General features: G+C 42.6%; 1 protein-coding gene across 2 annotated transcripts in view; it reads left to right on the forward strand.

Moving 5' to 3' along the window:
• The window catches only part of LOC117705917 (disintegrin and metalloproteinase domain-containing protein 2), a 49,743-nt gene that overhangs the window by 15,916 nt on the left and 12,095 nt on the right, over nt 1–21,732 (forward strand). For both annotated transcript variants that reach the window (XM_076930821.1, XM_034498699.2), the window contains exons 7-15: nt 3,416–3,472; nt 4,558–4,629; nt 5,633–5,799; nt 6,888–6,969; nt 9,487–9,623; nt 12,798–12,978; nt 16,594–16,689; nt 17,533–17,728; nt 20,919–21,024. In XM_076930821.1, the coding sequence (XP_076786936.1) occupies nt 3,416–3,472; nt 4,558–4,629; nt 5,633–5,799; nt 6,888–6,969; nt 9,487–9,623; nt 12,798–12,978; nt 16,594–16,689; nt 17,533–17,728; nt 20,919–21,024 (1,094 nt within the window). The remainder of the gene's footprint in view (nt 1–3,415; nt 3,473–4,557; nt 4,630–5,632; nt 5,800–6,887; nt 6,970–9,486; nt 9,624–12,797; nt 12,979–16,593; nt 16,690–17,532; nt 17,729–20,918; nt 21,025–21,732) is intronic.

A 21,732-nucleotide genomic window follows, 5' to 3' on the forward strand; every position in this document is an offset into this window, starting at 1 on the left:
CTGGCTTGTGTGTGCACAGGTGTGAGTATTTTAAAGCTACAGATGTCACAGGGAAACTTTTTTCAAACTGTGCTGTTTTAAATGTGGTAATTTTGTTTATTCGCGACATCAATTTAATACACATGTAGAATAGTCAGGGATTAAATCTATCGCCTCATTTCTCACATGTCTCTTGTTATCTACTGTCCCTTTACTCTTTCTCTTACATTTTTTTATTAATCAACCCTTTCAAATTTGTTTTATTTTTATCCTCTAAGAAACTTTAAATGACATTGTTTTGTATATTTTATATTATAGATTACATTAGCCATATTGAGAAATAAATACAAAGCTTACTTGAACAATATAACAATGTTAGTGGTTCTTCCTCTACTAGAGGTAGAGGAATTTTAACCCAGCAACATGGCTGCTCTGGCAAGGGATCACATCCAAAGACCTTCTAGATCTGTGTGATCTGGATGGAATAACACACCTTTAATCCCTCTGGCTGGAATATAGACATCCATCCTCTTAGTACACACATTTAATCCCAAACAATGAAGGTAAAGTTAGTTCATAGAAAGAAGCAGCCACGTTTGAAAGTGACACCTAGTTGACTGGCAGATGAAGTGACAAATCAGAGAAAGATTTGACAGAATGAGTCAGAGACAGGTTATGCCCAACTCTCATGAGAACAGAGAGGAAAGGGGGGGGGGCTACTGGAGGGCAGTGCAGAGTGAGTCGGGAGGGAGGGCAGTTCAGTGAGCGCAGTGCAGTGGAGCTGAGTTCACAGAGGTCAGTACAGGTCAGCAGAGCCGGCTGAAGCCAGAGAATAAGAAGAAGCCAGATTAGAACAGATTGCCAGAGTTAGTGTGGTGGTTTGAGTATGCTTGGCCCGGGGAGTGGCACTATTTGGAGGTGTGGCCTTGTTGGAGGAAGTGTGTAACTGTGTATGTGAGCTTTAAGACCCTCATTCTAGCTGCTTGGAAGCCAGTCTTCTTCTGTTTGCCTTCGGAACAAGATGTTGAACTCTCAGCTTCTCCTGCACCATGCCTGCCTGGGTGCTGCTGTGCTCCCATCTTGATGATAATGGACTGAACCTCTGAACCTGCAAGTCAGCCTCAATTAAATGTTGTCCTTCTAAGACTTGCCTTAGCCGGAGTGTCTGTTCACAGCATTAAAACCTTTACATAAAACTGTCTTTACTAAGACAGTTAGTCTGAGACCAAGCAGAGCAATTCAATGAGAAGCCAAGAGAAACCAGTTTGAATTAGTCAGCTTGGAGAGGAGTTTGGACCAGCCAGCCAGAGTTTAGAAAGAACTGAAAAGGGTGAGCTTATTCAGCATTAACCTCCAAGATGACAATTACAACTGGCAAATAAAAGTTACCTTTATAACTAATGAGTGCCTGTTCACATCTAAAATGACTTATTAAGACACATGGCACTGCTCTTCTGTATCTTGTTGGTATCTGCTTTCACAGTTAAATAACAGTAATGGATCTGAAAGCACACTCTCTTTCCATTTTGCCCTCCTTTTATGGAAAATACACAATTTTTACATTTATAGGATGACTATACAAATGGAATCTCCAAATGTGTCTCTTTTGTGATTTTTACCCACCAATGTGCTCATAGTTGTAGCATTTTGAAATGTCAGTTTCTTTTCATGGTTGAGTCATATTCCATTTCAAGAATGTGCCACACTTAATTAACCACCAGGTGAGCAATTGGGTGATTCTCACTATTTAAATAATACAATGCTGCCAGGAACATTTGTAAACAAACGCTTGTGTTGCTAAGAGCTTTAATTTCTTTTAGGTATATTCTAGGAACTGAATTGCTGGGTCATCCGCTAACTTTATTTCACACTTTAAATAGCTCCCAGATTATTCTTCAGAGTGGCTGCATCTTCTACATTCTCAGTACTCAGTCCCTGTCTTGCTTTAGTTACAGCTGCCATAGTACATGTGAAGAAGTGGGCCATCAACCCTAAAAGTAGAACTCTTTAAAACCAACAAGTCTACTAGCGTTGCCATGGTTATTTTCATGTACAGTACATTCCTCACTTCATGGGGCACTGCTTTGACTGTCACCACCAACAACATTTGAAATAGACAATGTCCTTTCTCTTTTACACTTACCCGACTTTGGTCTGTTGTCATCTTTGAAACTATAAGTCACAGTTATTTAAAGATAATTTCTGCCCTAGTTACAACATCACAGTTATTTATTTTATAACAATTTAAAAAATTAATGTAACCCCTCCACCCCAAGTAACACCCAATTATTTTTACAGGAGATATTTACAAACCTAGAATGTTTGTTTGGAAGGTAGAACAAAGAAGAGTATCCAAAGAAGTCTGTGACAGTCTTAATTAGGGTTTTACTGCTGTGAAGGAACAATGTGACCAAGGCAACTCTTATAAAGAAGAACATTTAATTGGGACTGGCTTAGAGTTCTCAGGTTTAGTCCATTATCATCATGGTAGGAAGCATGGCGGTGTCCAGGCAGACTTGGTGCTGGAGGAGCTGAGAGTTCTACATCTTAATCTGAAGGCAGCCAGGAGAAGATTCTCTTCTACACTAGGCAGAGATTGAGCATAGGACCACAAATCCCACCCCCATGGTGATGCACTTCCTCCAACGAGGCCACACCTCCTAATAGTGCCACTTCCCATGGGCCAAGCATATTCAGACCACCACAGTGACAATTCAGGTGACAGGAACCACAGGTCTCCACCAGATATGAAACCAGCAGATAGGCAGATACAACACTAGTTCCACAGAGATAACTGTGCAGACAGGATCATGTTGTCAGAAAGGAAACCTGAAAGGCTTGGGGATGGCTGGGTGCTAACTCGTTGAACAATAAAATCAGATAAACTCTTAAGTAGAGCAGAGATCTAGTATCTAAAGCAGTTGAAAACTCAAGATCAAAATGTGGGTGAATTCTCCTATACCTGGTCTGGGGAATAGCCATGACAACATATTTAAGATAACCACAAACACTGGCACTGCACACATGTGATGCACATAGTCATACACACGCACACACACACACACACACACACACTTGTGTGTGCACAAAAGTACATGTGGTTTTTAATTTAAAATAAAGATAATTTTTAAAAAGAATATCATTTAGCTAAGAAAATTACACATGAGATCAAAGAGAATATGGAGGCAGGAGGGGAGGGGTGGGCTGCATTAGATAAAATAAATGTTTGATGAGCTGCCGAGAAGTGACCAAGGTAACAGGTGGAAAGGATCCTGGAGCATGTGCCTTGGTGATGTTTCTAGTTCTCTTTTTGAATATAAAAAAGAATCTCCCCAATTTAGTGATAAGACAAAAAACAAAAAAAACAAAAAAAACAAACAAAAAAAAAACAGGCCACTCATCAGTGCTGACATGGAGTTGATGGGTTTCTTTTCAGCCACAGCGAATCGTCTCTCACTATCTGGAAATACATGTTGTGGTGGAAAAGCAAATGGTAAGTGTATTCCATGTGTATTGGTCTTGTTCGTTTTTATTATTATCATCAGCAGTGAAACATGAGAGAAGCTATTTTCTTACAGAGTTGATTTCTGACAGAGGAGAGTTGATAACTCTGTGTTAGTACATTTTAATAAACTCTCAATTGCTTCTACTCTTTGTTATAACTGGAGGGTCATTTTTTTACTACAATAGTTTCTTAGGTTTTTTTTTTTTTTTTTTTTTTTTTTGCTTGTTTACCTTGTTATTTGAGGATAGTTATACATTCACACATACTTGCAAGAACATGTGCACAGCCTGCCATCTCTACCCAGATGCCTCTGCCAATGCTGCAGTAGCCAGCACGTGGCTGCCAGTGCAGTCAAGGTAAAGGATGTTTGCACCCCAGCACAGAGCCACTGATGCTGCTTTCCAGCCACACCTCCCACCTTGTCTCCCCAGCCTCACAATCCACTGATGCATTCTTCGTTTCTATTATCATTTTTTTTCACTTCCAAACCACTATATAAATGGAATCATTCAGTATGTACCGTTTGGGAGTTTCTCACATGCAGATTCTGAGAATTTTCCCTGTCTTAAGTTACTTCCTAGAGGTGGAGAGGTGGCTCTGTGGTTAAGGGCACTCCAAGTCCTTTTAGAGGGTTTGGATTCAGGTCCCAGTATCTATGTGGTAGCTCACAACAGCCTGCTAAGTCCAGTCCTTGTGATCTGGTGCACTCTGCTGATTCCCATGGGCACTACATGCCTGGGGTGCACATGCACACATACAGGCAAAACGCTGAGATATACACATCTAAATTAAAACTAACATTTTTCTGTCAGGAACTATATATCATCCTTAATTTATTAGCAGTGAAATTATATCTTGTACTTTTCCCAGATCTTTTTATGTTTTCCACTTTCATACTATGATATGAATAATAAAATAAGGTGGATTAGAATACGTTAGTGATTTAAGTAGTTTATTATTTTGCTACATTAAAATTGTAACAGGAGAGTTGCCATCATTAATGTTAAGCAAATATATATACAAATATATGTATATGTATGTATATGTATATATATGGCAATTTTATTTTACAGTTTGAGCATATTGGGGCTGATACAACCATTGTCACTCAAAAGATTTTCCAGGTGGTTGGACTGGCAAATGCTGTAAGTATCTTCTTTTTTTGTCTTTTTAAAAATGTTTTATCCTTGCTGTCTTACTTCTCTCTTATTGTGATAAAACACTACAATAAAGGAAACTTATAGAATGAAGAGTTTATTTGAGCTTACAATCCCAGGGAGTTCTAGTCCTTAATGGTGGGGACAGCATGGTGGCAGGCAGCAGACACAGCATCTAGAGCTGGAAGTGAAGGCTCATGCCTGGGACAGAAAGCAGGAAGCAGAGAGAGTGCACTGAGAGTGGTGTGTAGCTTTGAAACCTCAAAGTTCCACCTTCCATGAAATTCTTCCTCCAGCAAGGCCATACTTCATAAACCTCCCCCAAACAGTGTCAGCAACTGGTGACCAGTATCACAGGCCAGCACCTATGAGGAACGTTATCTCTCAAACCACCACACTTGCTGCTTTTCCTAACAACCCCCAGACCTTCTTTTGTGACACTGCATAAAGATACACGCTTAGTAATGTAAGGACCATTATTTGGGTTTGAAGTTTCTGCTCTCCTACCTGTAAAGTAGGTTATTGTAAGGATTACATACAATGAGACATTTCTCAAGGGGTGGGACTTGATTAAGTGCAAGCATTTTGAATTATCCATGGGGCTGGAGGGATGTCTCCATGGTTAAAAGCACTTGTTGCTCTTGCAGAGGACCGAGTCCAATTCCCAGCACCCACATGGTAGTTCACAGCCATCTTTAACTAAAGCTCCAGGAGATCTGATGTCATTTTCTGATCTGCTTGGATACCAAGCATGTATGTGATATCCATACATGCACTCAGAATACAGAAGAAATACAACTAATTAATCTAATTTAAAGTATCCAGTGTGACTTTTATGACCAGGACACTTACTGCTGACTAACATTTTAAGCACCGAGTCCAGACCTACACTGCAGTTACTAAATGACCTGACCTCGTTCTCAAAGCTCTTTTGCCCGGTCCCTTTAGATCCTGTTGTTTGAACAGGTTTTCTATCTGTGTTCTATTTTAGATCTTTGCCCCCTTTAATCTTACAGTAATTCTGTCTTCCCTGGAATTTTGGATGGATGAAAACAAAATCTCAACCACAGGCGATGCTAACAAATTGCTGTACAGGTTCCTGAAGTGGAAACAGTCGTACCTTGTTCTGCGACCACACGATATGGCGCTTTTACTTGTGTATGTACATTTTCAAGCTATGACAGGCTATACCAAGGAAAAGTGTGGCTCACCTGGTCCCTTCTCCAACAATCCACAGACTGTATGGGAGGGAAAAAAAAATCCCAAGTTCTCTGTGATTCCTCCCCTCTGTGTTTAACAGCATGCAGCTCGTATTGGAACAGATTGGCTACAGTGGATTATTAAGATCCCCCACTAGGTTGGTCTGTAATTGAAGCTCTCCTCTTCAGTCCCGCTTCCAGATGACTTCTTACCGTAGAACACACAGCACTCCAGCAAATGCCCCTGGCTGTGCACCATAGGTTCACATCTGTTTGGAAGGCCTGCATGTATTCTGTGAATGTAGTCACTTAGCTTTGATCTTTAACATAATGATCATAAGAACAACAAGAAGGAGAAACTGAGGACATGGTCCATGGGGAAAATGCTCACTGTGCGTTTATGAGGACCCAAGTTTAGAGTCCCAGCACCCATGTAAAATAAAAGCCAAGAGGCCTAAGCTTCTTCAACCCCAGGGCTGAGGGTGTAGAGCAGGCAGATCTCTGGGCTCACTGGCTAGCCAGTCTAGCCCAAACAGCACGCTCCAGGTTCAGTTAGAGACCCTGCCTCAGAAAAATCAGGTGGAGAGAAGTAGCCACTACCTTTAATACAGCTCCTCATGCTGTGGTGATTCCCAACCATAAAATTATTTTTATTGCTACTTCATAACTATAATTTTGCTACTGTTATGAATTATAATGTAGATATTTTTGGAGATAGAGGTTTGCAAAGGGGGCACAACCTACATATTGAAAACTGCTGAGAATTTTCTTTATTTTTTTAATCATATTTATCTCAGAGGACATACCCATTTTATTCTAAAATAGTCACTGCCTTGAATTCATCTTCTTATGTTTCAGGCATCTGTGCACTTTCTAGTTTTTAATTTTGATCCTTTTTTAGAGAATGCAGGATCACTGAGCACATCCCAGCCCGAGTCAAGAGTTTGAATCACAGAGCAACACTAAAACCTGCCTTATGAAAACAGCATTAACTTTACTGTCCTCACTTTTACAAAATTCTATGATTATAGTCTGTTTTTGCTTCAGCTACAGGGACACTACCGATTACATTGGTGCCACCTATCAAGGGAAGATGTGTGACAAGAACTATGCAGGAGGCGTTGCTCTGGTATGCTGTGCCTTAATCTGCTTGATTAAAATGTGTAAGGGGGGGGGCCTCCTTGTTGAAGTGTGTTTGCTCCTCTGTAGAGGACCCCATTCCAGTTCCCAGCACCCACTAACACCCTTAGCTCACAACCAGACTCCAGCTCCAGGAGATGCCCTCTTGTGGCCTCTATGAGCACTGTTCTCTCTCTCTCTCTCTCTCTCTCTCTCTCTCTCTCTCTCTCTCTCTCTCTCTCTCCCCTCTCTCTCTCTCCCTGATGACACTCACACACAGACACAATTAGAAATAAGTCTTTAGTGTATAACAGGCTGCTGTGGAAAACAGTATAAAATTAAAGATTCTCTTGATTTATTACTTCCATTAAAATTCTCATTCCTGTAGGGCTCCTAGGGCGTGGACGCTGGTGTGGGCCTGACTCCATCTCACCTTGGTGCTTCTCGCTGTAGAACCCGCTCCTTCCCTTTACATTTGTGTTTATGTGATGTCTGCTGGAGTTTCAGAGAGGCAGCATAGGATGATCTCCCTCTAATAAGCAAGACAGAGAACAATGGAGCTGGGAAGGAGAGAATTTTTACTTAAAAATCATAAATCGTATTTTGGAAAATGTAGCCTCCATTTTATGGAGAAAGTGATTTCCTTGGTCTCTAAGAGTGGGGCATAGGACTTCCTCAAACATTCACATGTAACACACATACACATACTCATACACATGCACACATGCACAACACACACACACACCATGCAGCAAGGGCTTCACTGGTTAGCACAGAGGGAGAACACATCTATCTAAAGGCAGACTGGTTACCAAGGACAACCCAGCTGTAGAGGACTGGAAAGCCTGAGATTTTCAGGCAAGAAACAGTGGTTGCCACGGAAGCACCATGACTGGCAGAGGCCTTCCCCAGTACTTTTTCCTTCCCCCACATTTTTTTGGGGGTAACCATCATTGATCCTTAGCCAGGAAACCCCAGCAACATCCGATATGCACAGGAATGAGATGTTGAAAAACATAGGTGCAGCTTGGCTCACTAAGGATTCCCCATTCACCATCCCCCGTCTCTTTCCATCATCCATCAGGAACATGCAGTGCCAGTGAGGTGTTAGGTCCTACTGTCCCGCTTCCTAAAACCCAGTGTGGAAAAACAACCCAAGCACAGCTATAGTTGCGAAGCATGAATGATCAGTGTGTGTTTTTAAATTCTAATATTTATATATAAATGTATACGTGTGTGTGTGTGTGTGTGTGTGTGTATACACTACTTGCTTTACATACATAGACTATGTAATGGTTATGACAGAGACAAATTAATCAAATTAATGAAGAGGAGAAGAATTCGGTGGATGAGGAACCTTCTGTGTGAGCCATGGGGACCTGATTTCCCAGTCACCATGTAGGAAAGATGAGTCTGGCAGCGCACGCTGTGCTGGGAGGCCAGAGAGAAGAGGATGGTAGAGCTCTCCAGCAGCCAGTCTAGCAGCCAAAGTGAGCTCAAAGTTTTACAAGAGACTTTGTCTCAAAAAATAAAGTGGAGGGCAAAGAGGAAGACCCCTGAGGTGGACCTCTGGCCTCCACATGCAAGCCTGAGATGAGCACACACAGACACACACACACACACACACACACACACACACACACACACACACAGCCATACACATAAAATAATACATGCACACATATGTAAAGTGAATGAGCACAGGCTTCATCAGACACAGCACTCTGCCCCGTGAGTCTGACTACTGCAGTTTTCTACAGAGATTGTTTGCTGTGCAAAAAAAAAGCCTTTTTTCCCCCCTTCATAACCTGTGAGCATTTGATGGTGGACTTGAACAGCACTGAGCGGGGTTGACAGTGGTTATTCATGTGTCTTTTCTGACCTATGGGAAAAGCGCTGTCTGACACTAGAAGATGAGACAATTTCCCTGGTCTGTTCTTTGACATTAGAAAAATCTCAGCTGTGTTTTGAATCAGTCTGTTGAGTCAGCTAGTTTCTTATCACAATTCTAAAATAATTTTTGATGACCTTTGTATTTATTGTCATTGTACATCCATGAGTGTTTTCTATGCATGCATGCATGTCTGTACACCACAAGTGTGCAGTACCCTTCAGACCTCAGAAAAGGGTGTGAGATCTCCTGAAGCAGGAGTCACAGTTGCAAGCATCTATGTGGGTGCATGGAATCAAACCTGGATCCTCTGGGAGGGAAGCAAGGGCTAAACACTGAGCCATCTCTCTAGACCTGCAAATGTGTTTTTATTGTGCAACTCAATATTCTAACTGGGATTTTTATCCAATTGAAACTTATTTAAATTATTTTTCTGAGTGCCTCACCTTACTTGCATTATTCAAAGGCACATTTTTGGACCATTCCCCTGTTTGCAATGTTTGTGACGAGCACAATGCATGCTTCCACTTGACTGTGTGGCTCCTGTTAGTAACTAACTACATTTTCCTAGCCCCAAGGGAAATGCCTCCCACACACATACACGCACATTTGTGGTCTGGTGTGTTTTCTTTTCAGCATCCCAAAGCTGTAACTCTGGAATCACTTGCAATTATTTTAGTTCAGCTGCTGGGCCTCAGCATGGGGATAGCGTATGACGACATGAGCAGGTGCCAGTGCGGAGTGCCCGTCTGCGTGATGAACCCGGAAGCGCTGTAAGCCTCGACTTCCATGCCTTGCCCCGAGACTTTATATTATGCTAATTCCTGCTAAGGAAAACTAACATGCTAAGAACTGTTAGATAGGTTTCTGTTACTGTGATAAAACACTGTAACCAAAAGCAACCTGGGGAGGGAAGGAGTTTATCTCACATTTCATTGCAGTCTATCACTGAGGGAAGAAAACCAAAAAACAACAAATAAAATAAAATAAAAAATACAGAAGCAGAGACCTGGATGGAGGTAGGAACTGAAGCAGAAGCCATGGAGGAGTCTGTCTCAGTCTGCTTTCTCATTGGACTCAGGACACACTACCCACAGTGGGTGGAGCCATCCCAATTGGATTGTTGGTCAATAAAATGCTCCACAGTTGTTCCCACAGGTCAATCTGATGGCGACATAATCTTAATTAAGGTTCCCTCTTCCCAGATGACTCCAGTTTGTGTCAAGTTGACAAAAACTGACCAGCACATCAGACATTCTGCCAGCCAGAGCCACAGCCCCAATCCCTATGCAGAATTACTTAAGAATTCAATGGCCTCATTAGGAGCTACCCCAAGCCGGTTGGTGGAGAAAGGAAAAAAAATCTTTGTATGCTCCTATGTTTACTTATCGTGCTGCAGTACAATTGTGTTTAGAAGCAAAGATGGTGGGGGATGGTGCGTCTTCTGGTGAGCAGAATTTCCTTTGACTTTGCACCTTCCATGAAAGAGGGGGTAGGGATCCTGGCTGGACAGATCCCTGCACTATGGCACTGTCTCAGGTTAGGATGTAGATGCTGTGATATCGAGCATTCTGAGACAAGCAAGTGTGGGGAAGAAGCATGTGGGGTTATTCAGACTGAGCACAAAACGCAGTTGGCACTCTGGGTCACGGAGTTCCACTCCTACAGATTCAGTAAAGACAACTGGATCAAAATTATTGGACAGGGGGAATTGTATCTGTTTTCCTAGGCCCTACTTCCTGAAGCACAGCATGGTGGGTATTTGCCCAGCATTGACTTTAGGCCTTGAACATCATCTAAAGGTAGCAGAAAGTACACAGAAGGATGTCCATAAGTCTCATGCCCCCTCTGTCATCCTCTGTGAGGGACCAGCACCTGAAGATTTGAATATCCGTAGTGTCCTGGAACAGCTCCCTCTAGGGACATGGAGGGATAAGTGCAAGTGGGTGTTTATATATCATTTTCACTTCCTACCAGAAAGCACTTACTTCAGAAGGAGCACCCCGAAGCCGGGCTCACCTTTTGACATTTGGAATATCAACCAGATTCAACAGGCCACCCACAATACTAGCCCCAAGATGAAAGGCTCATACTTACCCATCCACCATCCACAGGGGGCGACCTTCAGTGACATTAGCAGGATAGCTGCTGGCTGACCATAAATATCAAGCCAGTGTGCCAGTATTCTCTCTCTGCTCTTGACTGTGGGTGGGATGTGACTGGCTGCTGGAGCTCCTGCCATAGCGTCTTCATTGTTAGTGACCTGGATTTGTAAACTGGATTAACTCCTTGCTCCCCTAAGTTGCTGTTGGCCAAAGTACTTTCTCACAGTGAGAGAAATGAAACTGGGAGGTTTGTCGTGGTTAAAGCCCTTCAGAAAGTATTGATCAACTCCATTGTCCCATAAGGAGAAAGTGCCGGTGAGAATAGTATGGTCTGCAGTCATTGTCTGTTGGCACACATTGGAGTTAATTGCTTTCTAACTTATCTGATAGAACTGATCAGTGAGGCCATCTAGGATTGGGTTTCCCTGTTTTAGAAAAGGGTTTATTAAATTTTAAATTACAGAGATTTTTCTTTAATTTGGGCTATTTTCTTCCAGTGTGTGTTTATTGTATCAAAAAATGATTAATTAAAAGTCATAAGCTTCTTTTTATAATCTTCGTTTATTGCTCTTTGAGAGCTGCAAGGATCTGCACAAGGGGATCAGGTATCCAACTAAATCCAGTGGCTCTTGAATGGGAGCAGGAGAAAGAGAGCACCCAGCAGGTCCATGCAGTGACTGGAGCCGTAAAGCTACTCACCACCTAGATGAGCTGCGCTGTGCTCCAGGAGCCGCATCTGTTCCAGCCTCACAGAGCAATCGCAAGACATCCCATGGGTGGAAAGCCTCCTTTACATGGCCTGCTCCTTAGTCCAATAGAGCATCCTACGTCCTTTAAAATGTGTCTTTGTCTTAGAGAGAGAGAGAGAGAGAGAGAGAGAGAGAGAGAGAGAGATCACATAATGTAAATGCTACAGCATGCATGCATGTGGAGATCAGAGGACAACTGCAAGTTGTCTCCTTCCACCCCTATGTGAGTTTCTAGGACTGAACTCAGGCTGCCAGGCTTGTGCAATAAGTGACCTTATCCGCTGAGCCATCCTGACGACCATCTATTGCTTTTTCTTCCTTTGCTCTCTGGTATTTAGATAGAAACCATACTGGTGAGGTGGCTCAGTGGTCATGGCATTAGTGGCTACACCTGATAACCAGAGTTTAATCCCTGGATCCTACACAGTCAGAAAGATTCTACTCCTGCAGGTGGTCATCTAACCTACATGTGCGTGTTATGCCCCATACATGGCCACACATATACACGAATAGAAATCATGTGATAGTGGCTGGAAATGTATAATCAATCCCAATGTGTGTGGTTAATATAACTGAAAGCTGCTGCATGCATGCACATGTATACAGACACACAAACTCGCACACATATGAATATGTACATACACATACATGTGCATACATGAGTTGCTAATTGGACTTAAAGAGTTCAGATGTTAAGGTAGAAGATAAAAGATATAGGAGTTATTTCAAAACTACAAAGCCAAATTGGGAGGGATCACCTCCGACTAAGTGTAGATAAAGACAGGAAGACTGTGCTCTTCTTGAGGTAAGGGTGCCTCAAAGTTCAGAAGTCCTAGTAGGGAAAGGCAGACAACTTTAGAAGAAATAGCATAATGTGTAAGGTAAATGCTAAATCATAAGGCCAGTGTCACCAAAAAAAATCTGTGATGTAAAAGCCAATAAAATTCCATGCTATTCACTCCTACTTAAGGACTCCCTGGGACTTCCTGCACAGTTGGCTTCCTGGGCAGAGAGCGGTCTTGGGAGCACTTGCTTACTAACTAGGCTAGACGGTCTGTGGAAACTCTTAACACAGACGTTTGGCTTCTTCCAGTCATTCCAGCGGTGTCCGGACCTTCAGCAACTGCAGCATGGAGGACTTCTCCAAGTTTATCATGAGTCAAAGCTCCCATTGTCTTCAGAACAAGCCACAGCTACATCTGTCTTACAAGGTGTCGCAATGTGGAAATGGACAGTTGGAAGAAGGAGAAGCTTGCGATTGTGGAAAGGATTCGGTCAGTGTGGCTTGGGGAGGATGTCGCCAGAATTGCCCTATCAATGTGTCTACCATCCCTGTGTTTGTCTGCTTCATTTCTCATAGTCATCCTTCTACAAAGTCCTTTGTGAGGGACATACAGGCACTCAAGAGTAAACTAACGTCTTGGCATACGGTCCACTGATTGGCAGATTATTCATACAAATACATTTGCTGTTTGACTCACCCTTGCTGGTATATAGCTGACACCTAAGGAAATGGTGCATGCTGAGCATGTGCAAGTCAGTGAGTTGGTGACGGATGCATGCCTGCCGTATGAAGGCCACCACAACTGAGCCTGCCAACTCACGGCGTCAGCATAGGACCTCTTAGTCCATGCTGGCCTCAAACTCAAAACAACTGTCCTTGTTCCAGCTTCCTGAGTACTGGGATTGTAGGCTTGCGCCATCATGTCTGCCTTATCTTCTCCTGCCTCTCCTCTCCCACCTCTCCCCTCTCTTCTCTTTCTCCTCCCCTCCCCACCCTGCCCTTCTCTTCACCCTCTTGCTCTCTCCCTCCTCTCCCTCCTACTCTCTCCTCTCCCATCTCCCCCTCCTCCTCTCCTTCCCCTCCTCTCCAATTCTTTCCCTCTCCTCCTCTCCCATTAAGAATTAGGATGTAACAGCTTAGCAATTTGCAAGCACTTCACATGAATATATTTTTCTTGCAACTGCATTAGATAAACAATCTCTTTAACTCCATACTGAAAAGCAAGAACTGAAATGTATGTTATTAAGTATCTCTTTCAAACATATTACTTTAATTTCATTTCTGTTGCTGTGATAAAATGTCCTGACAAAGTCAACTTAGGAGAAAAGGAGTACACTAAAATAAACCCTTTATCCCCAAACTCTTGTAGAGTGATAAGAATATAATTGAAGCCAAGCAAGCTCTCATTTCTCTTTCTTCTGTAAGGATTAGGACACAACTTAGCAAACACAATGTAGTCTATTAACTACAGTCACTACTGAGCATTAGACCCCCCAGAGCATGTTCATCCTATAGGTCTACTGGAAACACTCCTGGACCACTGTGTCTCTATTCCTCCCTTCTACGCCCCTTTGATTCTAATTTTGTTTTTGTTTTTTGAGACAGAGTTTCTCTGTGTAGCTCTGGGTGTCCTGAAACTCACTCTGTATGTAGACCATGCTGATCACAGAGATCTGCCTGCCTCTGCCTCCCGAATACAGATGTCAAAAGTGTATGCCACTACCACCCGGCCATTATGATTTTTTTAAATGTCCCATTTTGAAAGTCATTAAGTTCCATCTTTGAGTGATCCAGCTTCTGTCTCTTCCTCTTGGGCACACTCTTGCCCAGCCTTTTGCTCACGTTCATTTGTCTTTCAGAAAGTGTCTTAGTTAGGGTTTTACTGCTGTGAGCAGACACCATGACCAAGGCAAGTCTTATAAAGGACAACATTTAATTGGAGCTGGCTTACAGGTTCAGAGGTTCAGTCCATTATCATCAAGGTGGGAAATGGCAGCATCCAGGCAGATATGGTGCAGGAGGAGCTGAGAGTTCTACATCTTCATCTGAAGGCTGCTAGCAGAACACTGACTTCCAGACAGCTAGGATGAGGGTCTTAAAGCCCACACCCACAGTGACACACCTCCTCCAACAAGGCCACACCACCTGGGCCAAACATATACAAACCAGATATGAAGCTTTCACTGTGGAGTAAGAAAATATGGAAGACACATGTGAGGTTTGGTGTTGGAACTTTATTTGGTTTTACCAATATTTAATCACCAATTTAAATTCAATATTTAAGTCAAAATTATTTGAAATATACCTATAACGACAGGAAGCTTTTTTTCTAAACTAAATAAATCTTATGTAAAACTGGGGTTGGAGGGTAGAGGGAAGATAGAATGGAGGTAAATGAGGTAAAAATACAGAGATAAAATGAAAGGGGAAACAGGCTGTTCTCATCATTGCTCAGAGTACTATGTCCCTGGGGAACCAGGAGGCAAGTGTTCGTCGGGGTTCGTTCTCTATGGACTGGCTGAGGACACTGAGGTATGCCCCTCACAGCAGAAAAGGTGTATTTCTCCTTTCCTGTTGCTGTGATAATATACACTAACAAAGGGTTTATGTTAGCTCACAGTTCCAAGTCGTAGTCCATCACTGCAGGGAAGCTGAGGCAGTAGGAACTTGAAGCTGTTAGTCACATCCATGGCTGAGAGCATGGAGAGAACAAGTGCCTGCATGCTGGCCTACTTGTGCGCAGTAACCTCTTACACTCTTATGTAGTACAAAACCCAATCCTAGGAAACATTTTCCTAGGATACTTTTCTTCCTCAGATGTTTCTAGATTGTGGCAAGTTGAACTAAACTCTCAGAAACAGTGTGCTTTTAAGAAAACATTGCCCATCACCCAAAAGTTTTCGCTTGGTTCTTAGCTTCATCACGTCCCTAACTGAGTTCTAACCACTGCTCTATCCCTTCCCTGTAGATGTCCATGTAGTGGGCAAGAACAATGACATTCACTTGGCAGAATGGTTGTGCAAAACACAGAAACCTTCCTGTGTCCTACTGTGTATCTTGCAGAAGTTACACCAAGACAGCTGGCCACCACAGCTGATTCCCATCTGCTTACTGACAAGTTTTCCTAACTCACCATTTCTAATCCCTGGGAATTAAAAGTGTGTGTGTGTGTGTGTGTGTGTGTGATCTAAAAAGACCTCTCCTTCTTACTAGTCCTAAGAGTCAAAGCTATCAAAGCAGACATAAAGCATAACATAAAAGCCATGTAATCATTTACTAAAGATACAAAAGCAAGAGACTCAGTCATGTTTAGATCTACACCATCGTCCATCCCTTCATTTGCAAATTAAAAATGAAGTAAACTGCTAGATGTGGCAGTGCTGTGCCTGCAGTCCTAGTACTCCAGGAGGCAAGGATGGAAGCAGAAATGTCTAGCATACAAGGCCTGCTTTAACTGAATGCCTTTGAGGCCAACGTAGATTACTGAGACCAAGTACCAAAAGAGAAAAAAAGATGGGGCCGGAGGGACATAATTAAGAATGTTTGCTGTTTTTCAAAGGACCTGAGTTCAGTTTATAGAACCTACATGATATCTCACAGCCCTCCATAATTCCAGCTCCAGAGATCTGATGCCCTCTTCTGGCCTCTGTTGGCTTTCTGCCTCTCTCTCTTGTGTGTGTGTGCGCACACACACACACACTTTAAAAAAATTTATTATTGAGCCATATATTATTTGGGTTCAAACATGGTGCATAAGAAGTAACTATAGCTTCACTTTACCCCACATCTTATATTTATTTGGCCTTTATCTACAAGAGCCAGGGACCACCTCACTGCCTCCAATGTGAAGGATCCTATGGTATCAGAGAATTCTATTTCCAACACAGCAAGCTCCATCCTAGAAGAAATGACTAGGGTAACACTTAGCAGGGGGTCAAAAATCAGTATCTGCAGGGCAAGAAAGAAGCGACTCTGTTTCTTTTCCTGTTTGCCAGCATGAAAGGCAAGCGTCTGTCTCTAGACTATGAAATGAGTCACCATTACAATGTCTGTCCAGTGTGAATGGATTCAGATAGGCGCTTCAGGCTTGTGGTTTGCCTTCCAGGGCTGTTTGACTTCATTATGCTGTAATCCCACCACCTGTAAACTGTCCGAGGGCTCCACTTGCGCCAGCGGAGGGTGCTGTGACAGTAAATGCCACGTAAGAGCTTTTCCTTTCTTTTCCTTTTTCCTTTTTTTTTTTTTAAATACTTCTTAATTTTTATGTGTATGGGTGTTTTGTCAGAGGTCAGAAGGGAGTGTCAGATCCCTTAAGACTGGAGCTACAGGTGGTTGTCAGGAGACCTGTGGGTGGTGAGCACTGAGCTTGGCTTCTCTAGACAAACAGCCAGTGCTCTTAACTGCAACTGCTCAGCCATCTCTTCAGACCCAAGCTTTCTCTTTTAAAGAGTATTAACGTGTCTAGTCTTTTTTTTCTAACTTTTGTCAGTGGTTTATTTTGATATCACAAGTATTACTACATTGTCCCTTTCAAAATTAACGTGTAATTCTTTATGCCAAATTTATTATGTTTATTATATTGTTATATTTCTCCCATTTAAATTCTTCTCTATACAATACAACCTAACCACAGTTTCCCCTTCTCCAACTCCTCCCATTGTGTTGACATGCCCCCTTCATACACACACACAAACACACACACATATACACACACGAAAGCACACACACGCAAGTACACACACACATGTACAAACAAACACAAGCACACACACACACACACACACACACACACACACACACGGCTGACCACTTGGGATGAGATTGGATAACCTGTCAGGCTGCTCACCCCTGGGAGACTCATTGTCCCTCAACAGTCATTACTCGCCTGTACCTCTTCATTTGGGGTGGAGCCTTGTGAAATTACAGGTCCATGCTGGCATTGGTCAAAGTGTTTGTTCCTACATGATGTACACAATGCTCTTCAGGGACAAATATTCCTACTTCTCTGCTGCTTTATTCATTGTGATTCACTTTACCCCATCAGCTGAAGGCAAAAGGGGAGGTCTGCAGGCCTGCCGTCCAGGAGTGTGACGTCTCAGAGTACTGCAACGGCACATCCGCAACGTGTGAAGAAGACTTCTTTGTTCAAGATGGGCACCCATGTGCAGAAAACAAGTGGGTCTGTGTTAACGGCACCTGTCAGAGTGGAGGACAGCAGTGCCAGGATCTATTTGGCACCGGTACTTTAATCATCTGGTTTTTCTATTTTAGCATTCTCTGGGTGCTAAAAAGAAATAGATGGATCTGTTTGGTTTTGTCTGCGGTACTGAAAATTGTTCCAAGGCCACACCTCCCCCCACCCCCGTGTACTCTGCATCCTCTACCCACCAACATCCCCAGCCCACCCCCACTCCAAACCCCCAGCCCCCAGCCCCCAGCTCCCCACCTCACCCCCATCTACTTTTCCATTTCTTCTTTTTGAGGCAATGTCTTGCTAAGTTTCCCAGGCTAGACTTGCACTCAGCATCCAAGGCATTGACTTGGTGATTCTCCTGCCTCAGCTTCCTAAGTAGCTGAGGTTACAAATCTGAACTACCAGAAATAAGAAATAGACGACAGGTTATACATTCAAACTCCAAGGAAGAACACTGTGCAATTCATTCAGGAAATGCCCTCTCTTGAACCAGAGGAAAGGAAATGCCTGAAGGTATCCTGGGTAAAGAAAGAAGATCAATTTTATTTCTAGTTCATAGTTGCTCCACTCTCATGGGGTTTCCAAGTTTTCTGAGAAACTATAATCCATAATGCATTGCTTTTCTCTTCCTTTCCTTAGGATTTTCTTTGTTGTTGTCTTTATGTTTTTCTGTCCTCATCATATGGTGTGCATGCACATGCATGTGTATGTGGCTTTTCATTATGATATTCATAATACATAGAGATAAATGCACTTAAGAAGGAAAAAGTTGGGTTGGAGTAATGGCTAAGTCAGTAAAGGGCTTGTCACTTTGGGCCCAGAATCCACATAGAAAAGTCTAGCACATTTGCATTGCATTTGCCATTCTAGCAAGGGGAAGGCAAAGACAAATGGATCTCTTCCTTGGTTCCTGAGGCTAGGTGGCCAATCAGTCCAGGCAAATGGGTAAGTTCCTGGTAAGCTGAGAGATCCTACATCTAAGAGTAAGATGGGGGAGCAGCTGAGGAAGACACCTAAAGTTAAGCTCTAGCCCACACAAGCAGACACACACACACACACACACACACACACAAGCACGCACAAACTCACACAAGCACACAACTGAGGAAGAAGGAAGAGAGGGAGAGATGGAGAGAAGAGAACGGGGAAAGAACACTGTTCAGGCTCAGTCTCAAAGGTTTAATCCTTGGTCCCCTGGCCCTGCTACTTTCAGCACATTTCACCATGTGTGGGTGAAATGACACGTAATGGTCACGTGGTGGAGGAAACTGCCCATACTTAATGTTAGCCAGGAAGCAGAGGAACAAGTAGCTGCCAGGGTTTAATTGTCCCTGTAAAGAGCACCTCCCACCTACTCCATACTCCACACCTCACACCCCACCCCTCCTCAACCCCCCACCATGGCTTAACTTCCATCAAACGTTCATTTCAGCACCAAACATTTAACACTGAGTCTTTGTGAATATTCAGAATCCAAACGATAGCTCTATTCTGTGTACTTACTTCTTTTTTTTTTTTCCTTTTTAAGTGTATTTATTATTGTTACTGGTGTGTGAGCCTGGGAGTGAATTGTCTGTGTGTGTGTGTGTGTGTGTGTGTGTGTGTGTGTGTGTGTGTGTCTGTAATGCATCATGCAGATGTGCATATGTTATGGCACATGTGTAGAGGTCAGAGGTCAGCTTTTAAGGTCCAGTTCCCTCCTCCCACTGTAGGTTCCTAGGGCTGAAAAGGAATTTGGTTTGCATGGCAATCACCTTTAACTGCTGAGCCATCATGGCGACCCAACTGTGAACTTCTGCTTAGTGTTCTCTGAGTTTTTTACAACATGAACTCAGTGTTCCATTATCATGCAATCCTCAAAAATCAAATATAAACTTATACCTAATCATCTACTTCCGTTTCTATTTTTTTTTATACGATTGGGGATTTATTTCTTTTTCTTTTATGCCTGTGCGTGTTAGGGGTCAAACTGGGGTCCTCTGAAAGAGCAGTCAAAATTCTTACCAATCTCTCCATTCCATATATTTTTGGTACTTTTTATTTTTTGTAGATTGTGCCCTTTGGGAGTTTTTTTCCATATGTATGTATGTTAAGATACTCAGTCATTTTAACTCAGCTAACTAACTTTGTTCTGTTTATTCTTGAGTGAAATTGCAGATAGAGGCCCATCTTCCCTCTTCCATGGTTGATGTTAAAGAGGCCTGTCTGTGGACTGCGAGTCCTGCAGGCCACTGCCAGTCATTTCTTTATTCTGCTGAACCTAAAAGGCGAGGGCAGTTGTCTGGGTTCATTCGATATGTGTTGATAACTGATACTCACTAGGCATCAGTTAGAATTTGACTCACCCATGGGTCTCCAGGGCTTTCAGCTGCATGCTTTGATGGATACTTAGGCAGATAGAAAACTATGATGCAACTGGAGCCACCTCTCTGGTCTCTCATCTCCTATCTTGTCCTTGTTTACTTTCAAGAGGAAGCTGAAAAAAAAGCCAACAGAGTGTGAGGGGTCCCCGTGGCTATGAAATACTCCGATTCTGCCTGAGTTTTGTTTTTTTTTTTTTTTCTTTTCTTTTTCTGGTCTACAAAGAACAGTTTGATGCCCTAACCAAGCTCAAAATCATTGTTTCTTACCCACAACCAATTTGGCAAATGAGATAATGAGATAATGAACTTTGGGATCACTGGCATCTCTAGGCAACTCAACTGAGCACCTAGTGTCTGTCCAGGGCTGCTGTTGTGACATGTCACTTTCCTCCAGCCCAGCAATGGAGTTGTCAAATGTCTCTATCAGAGGCTTCAACAAGAGTAAGATGAACAGAGGTTGAAAATAGAAACTATTCTCTAAGTTGTTTGGGTCTTGGGAGAATTGAATCTAGGAAAAAATCAGAAACAAAAAGCAACTGGTGAATGGTTTGACTGAAAAGACATGTATGAAAAAAAAAAAAAAGCCTACCTTTATTCACCAGAACATCAATTACTTGTTTTTAAAAACTAGCTTTTTGTTGATGTGTATGGGGTTGTTGACATTACATATTAGACACTGTGTCAGGTACATGAAGTTGGAAGTGTGTCACTGAGGTGGGTCAAGTCATCAATTTTCAGTTCTATGTGATGCTTACATTTTGTGCAATACATTCCAAACCATTTCAGAGTTGTGTAAATCTTCCTTCCTTGTTTTCATGCCCTGTATTAAAACACTCAATTTAACTGACACCATTTCAATTGCCTAACTTCTAGATGCAGACTTCGGTACAAACGAATGTTACGCGGAGCTGAATTCCAAAAGTGACATATCTGGGAACTGTGGCATCACTCCTACAGGGTACAAGAACTGCGAACCTAAGTATGCCTTAGGAGATGTGACCAGACTCTGTCACTTTACATTTGAAAATGTCACCAGTCACTTTCACACGGAAGCAAACTAGTACCTGACCATAAAGCCTGACATGTTTAATCTACTGATAGATGTTAGAGGTGCAGAGAGGGGCCTCTATGTCATTTCCGACACACCTAGGCTGTTGTCCCGGCTGAACTACTTTGGCCTGAATTTTTGGCCTGTCTTTTCCCACACAGGGTCTTATTTCAACAAAAGTGTACTCATCACCCATAAGCACTCAATTTTTTTTTTTAAATCTGTATGTTATTTCCTTAATTTTACAAAGAATGAGCTATCCTGGCTTGGGGAAATGGCTCTGTGGGTGAAGTGCTTCCTGCTTAGCCACAAGGATTTGAATTCAGATCTCTAGTACCCACATAAAAGCAAAATGTGCTGGCATGCTTTGGTAACCCTGCTATGGAGAACAGTGGCAGGTGACTCCAGGGACTCCTGACCAGCCAGTCTAGCTGAAATGGTGAGATCTGGATTCACTGGGTGCCCTTGTCTTAAAAAATCAGGTGCATGGGATAGAAAAATACCTGTCATTGACCTACAGTCTCAATACACATGCACACAAGCCAGTAGATCATTATATGTACCATGCACAAAAGCTTCTACAACATACATACACACAAAAAGAGTAGATATTCTTTTTTGTAAATTTCTGTTTATTTG

Source organism: Arvicanthis niloticus, chromosome 3 (genome assembly GCF_011762505.2).
Source record: "Arvicanthis niloticus isolate mArvNil1 chromosome 3, mArvNil1.pat.X, whole genome shotgun sequence".
Classification (NCBI taxonomy): Eukaryota; Metazoa; Chordata; class Mammalia; order Rodentia; family Muridae; genus Arvicanthis; species Arvicanthis niloticus.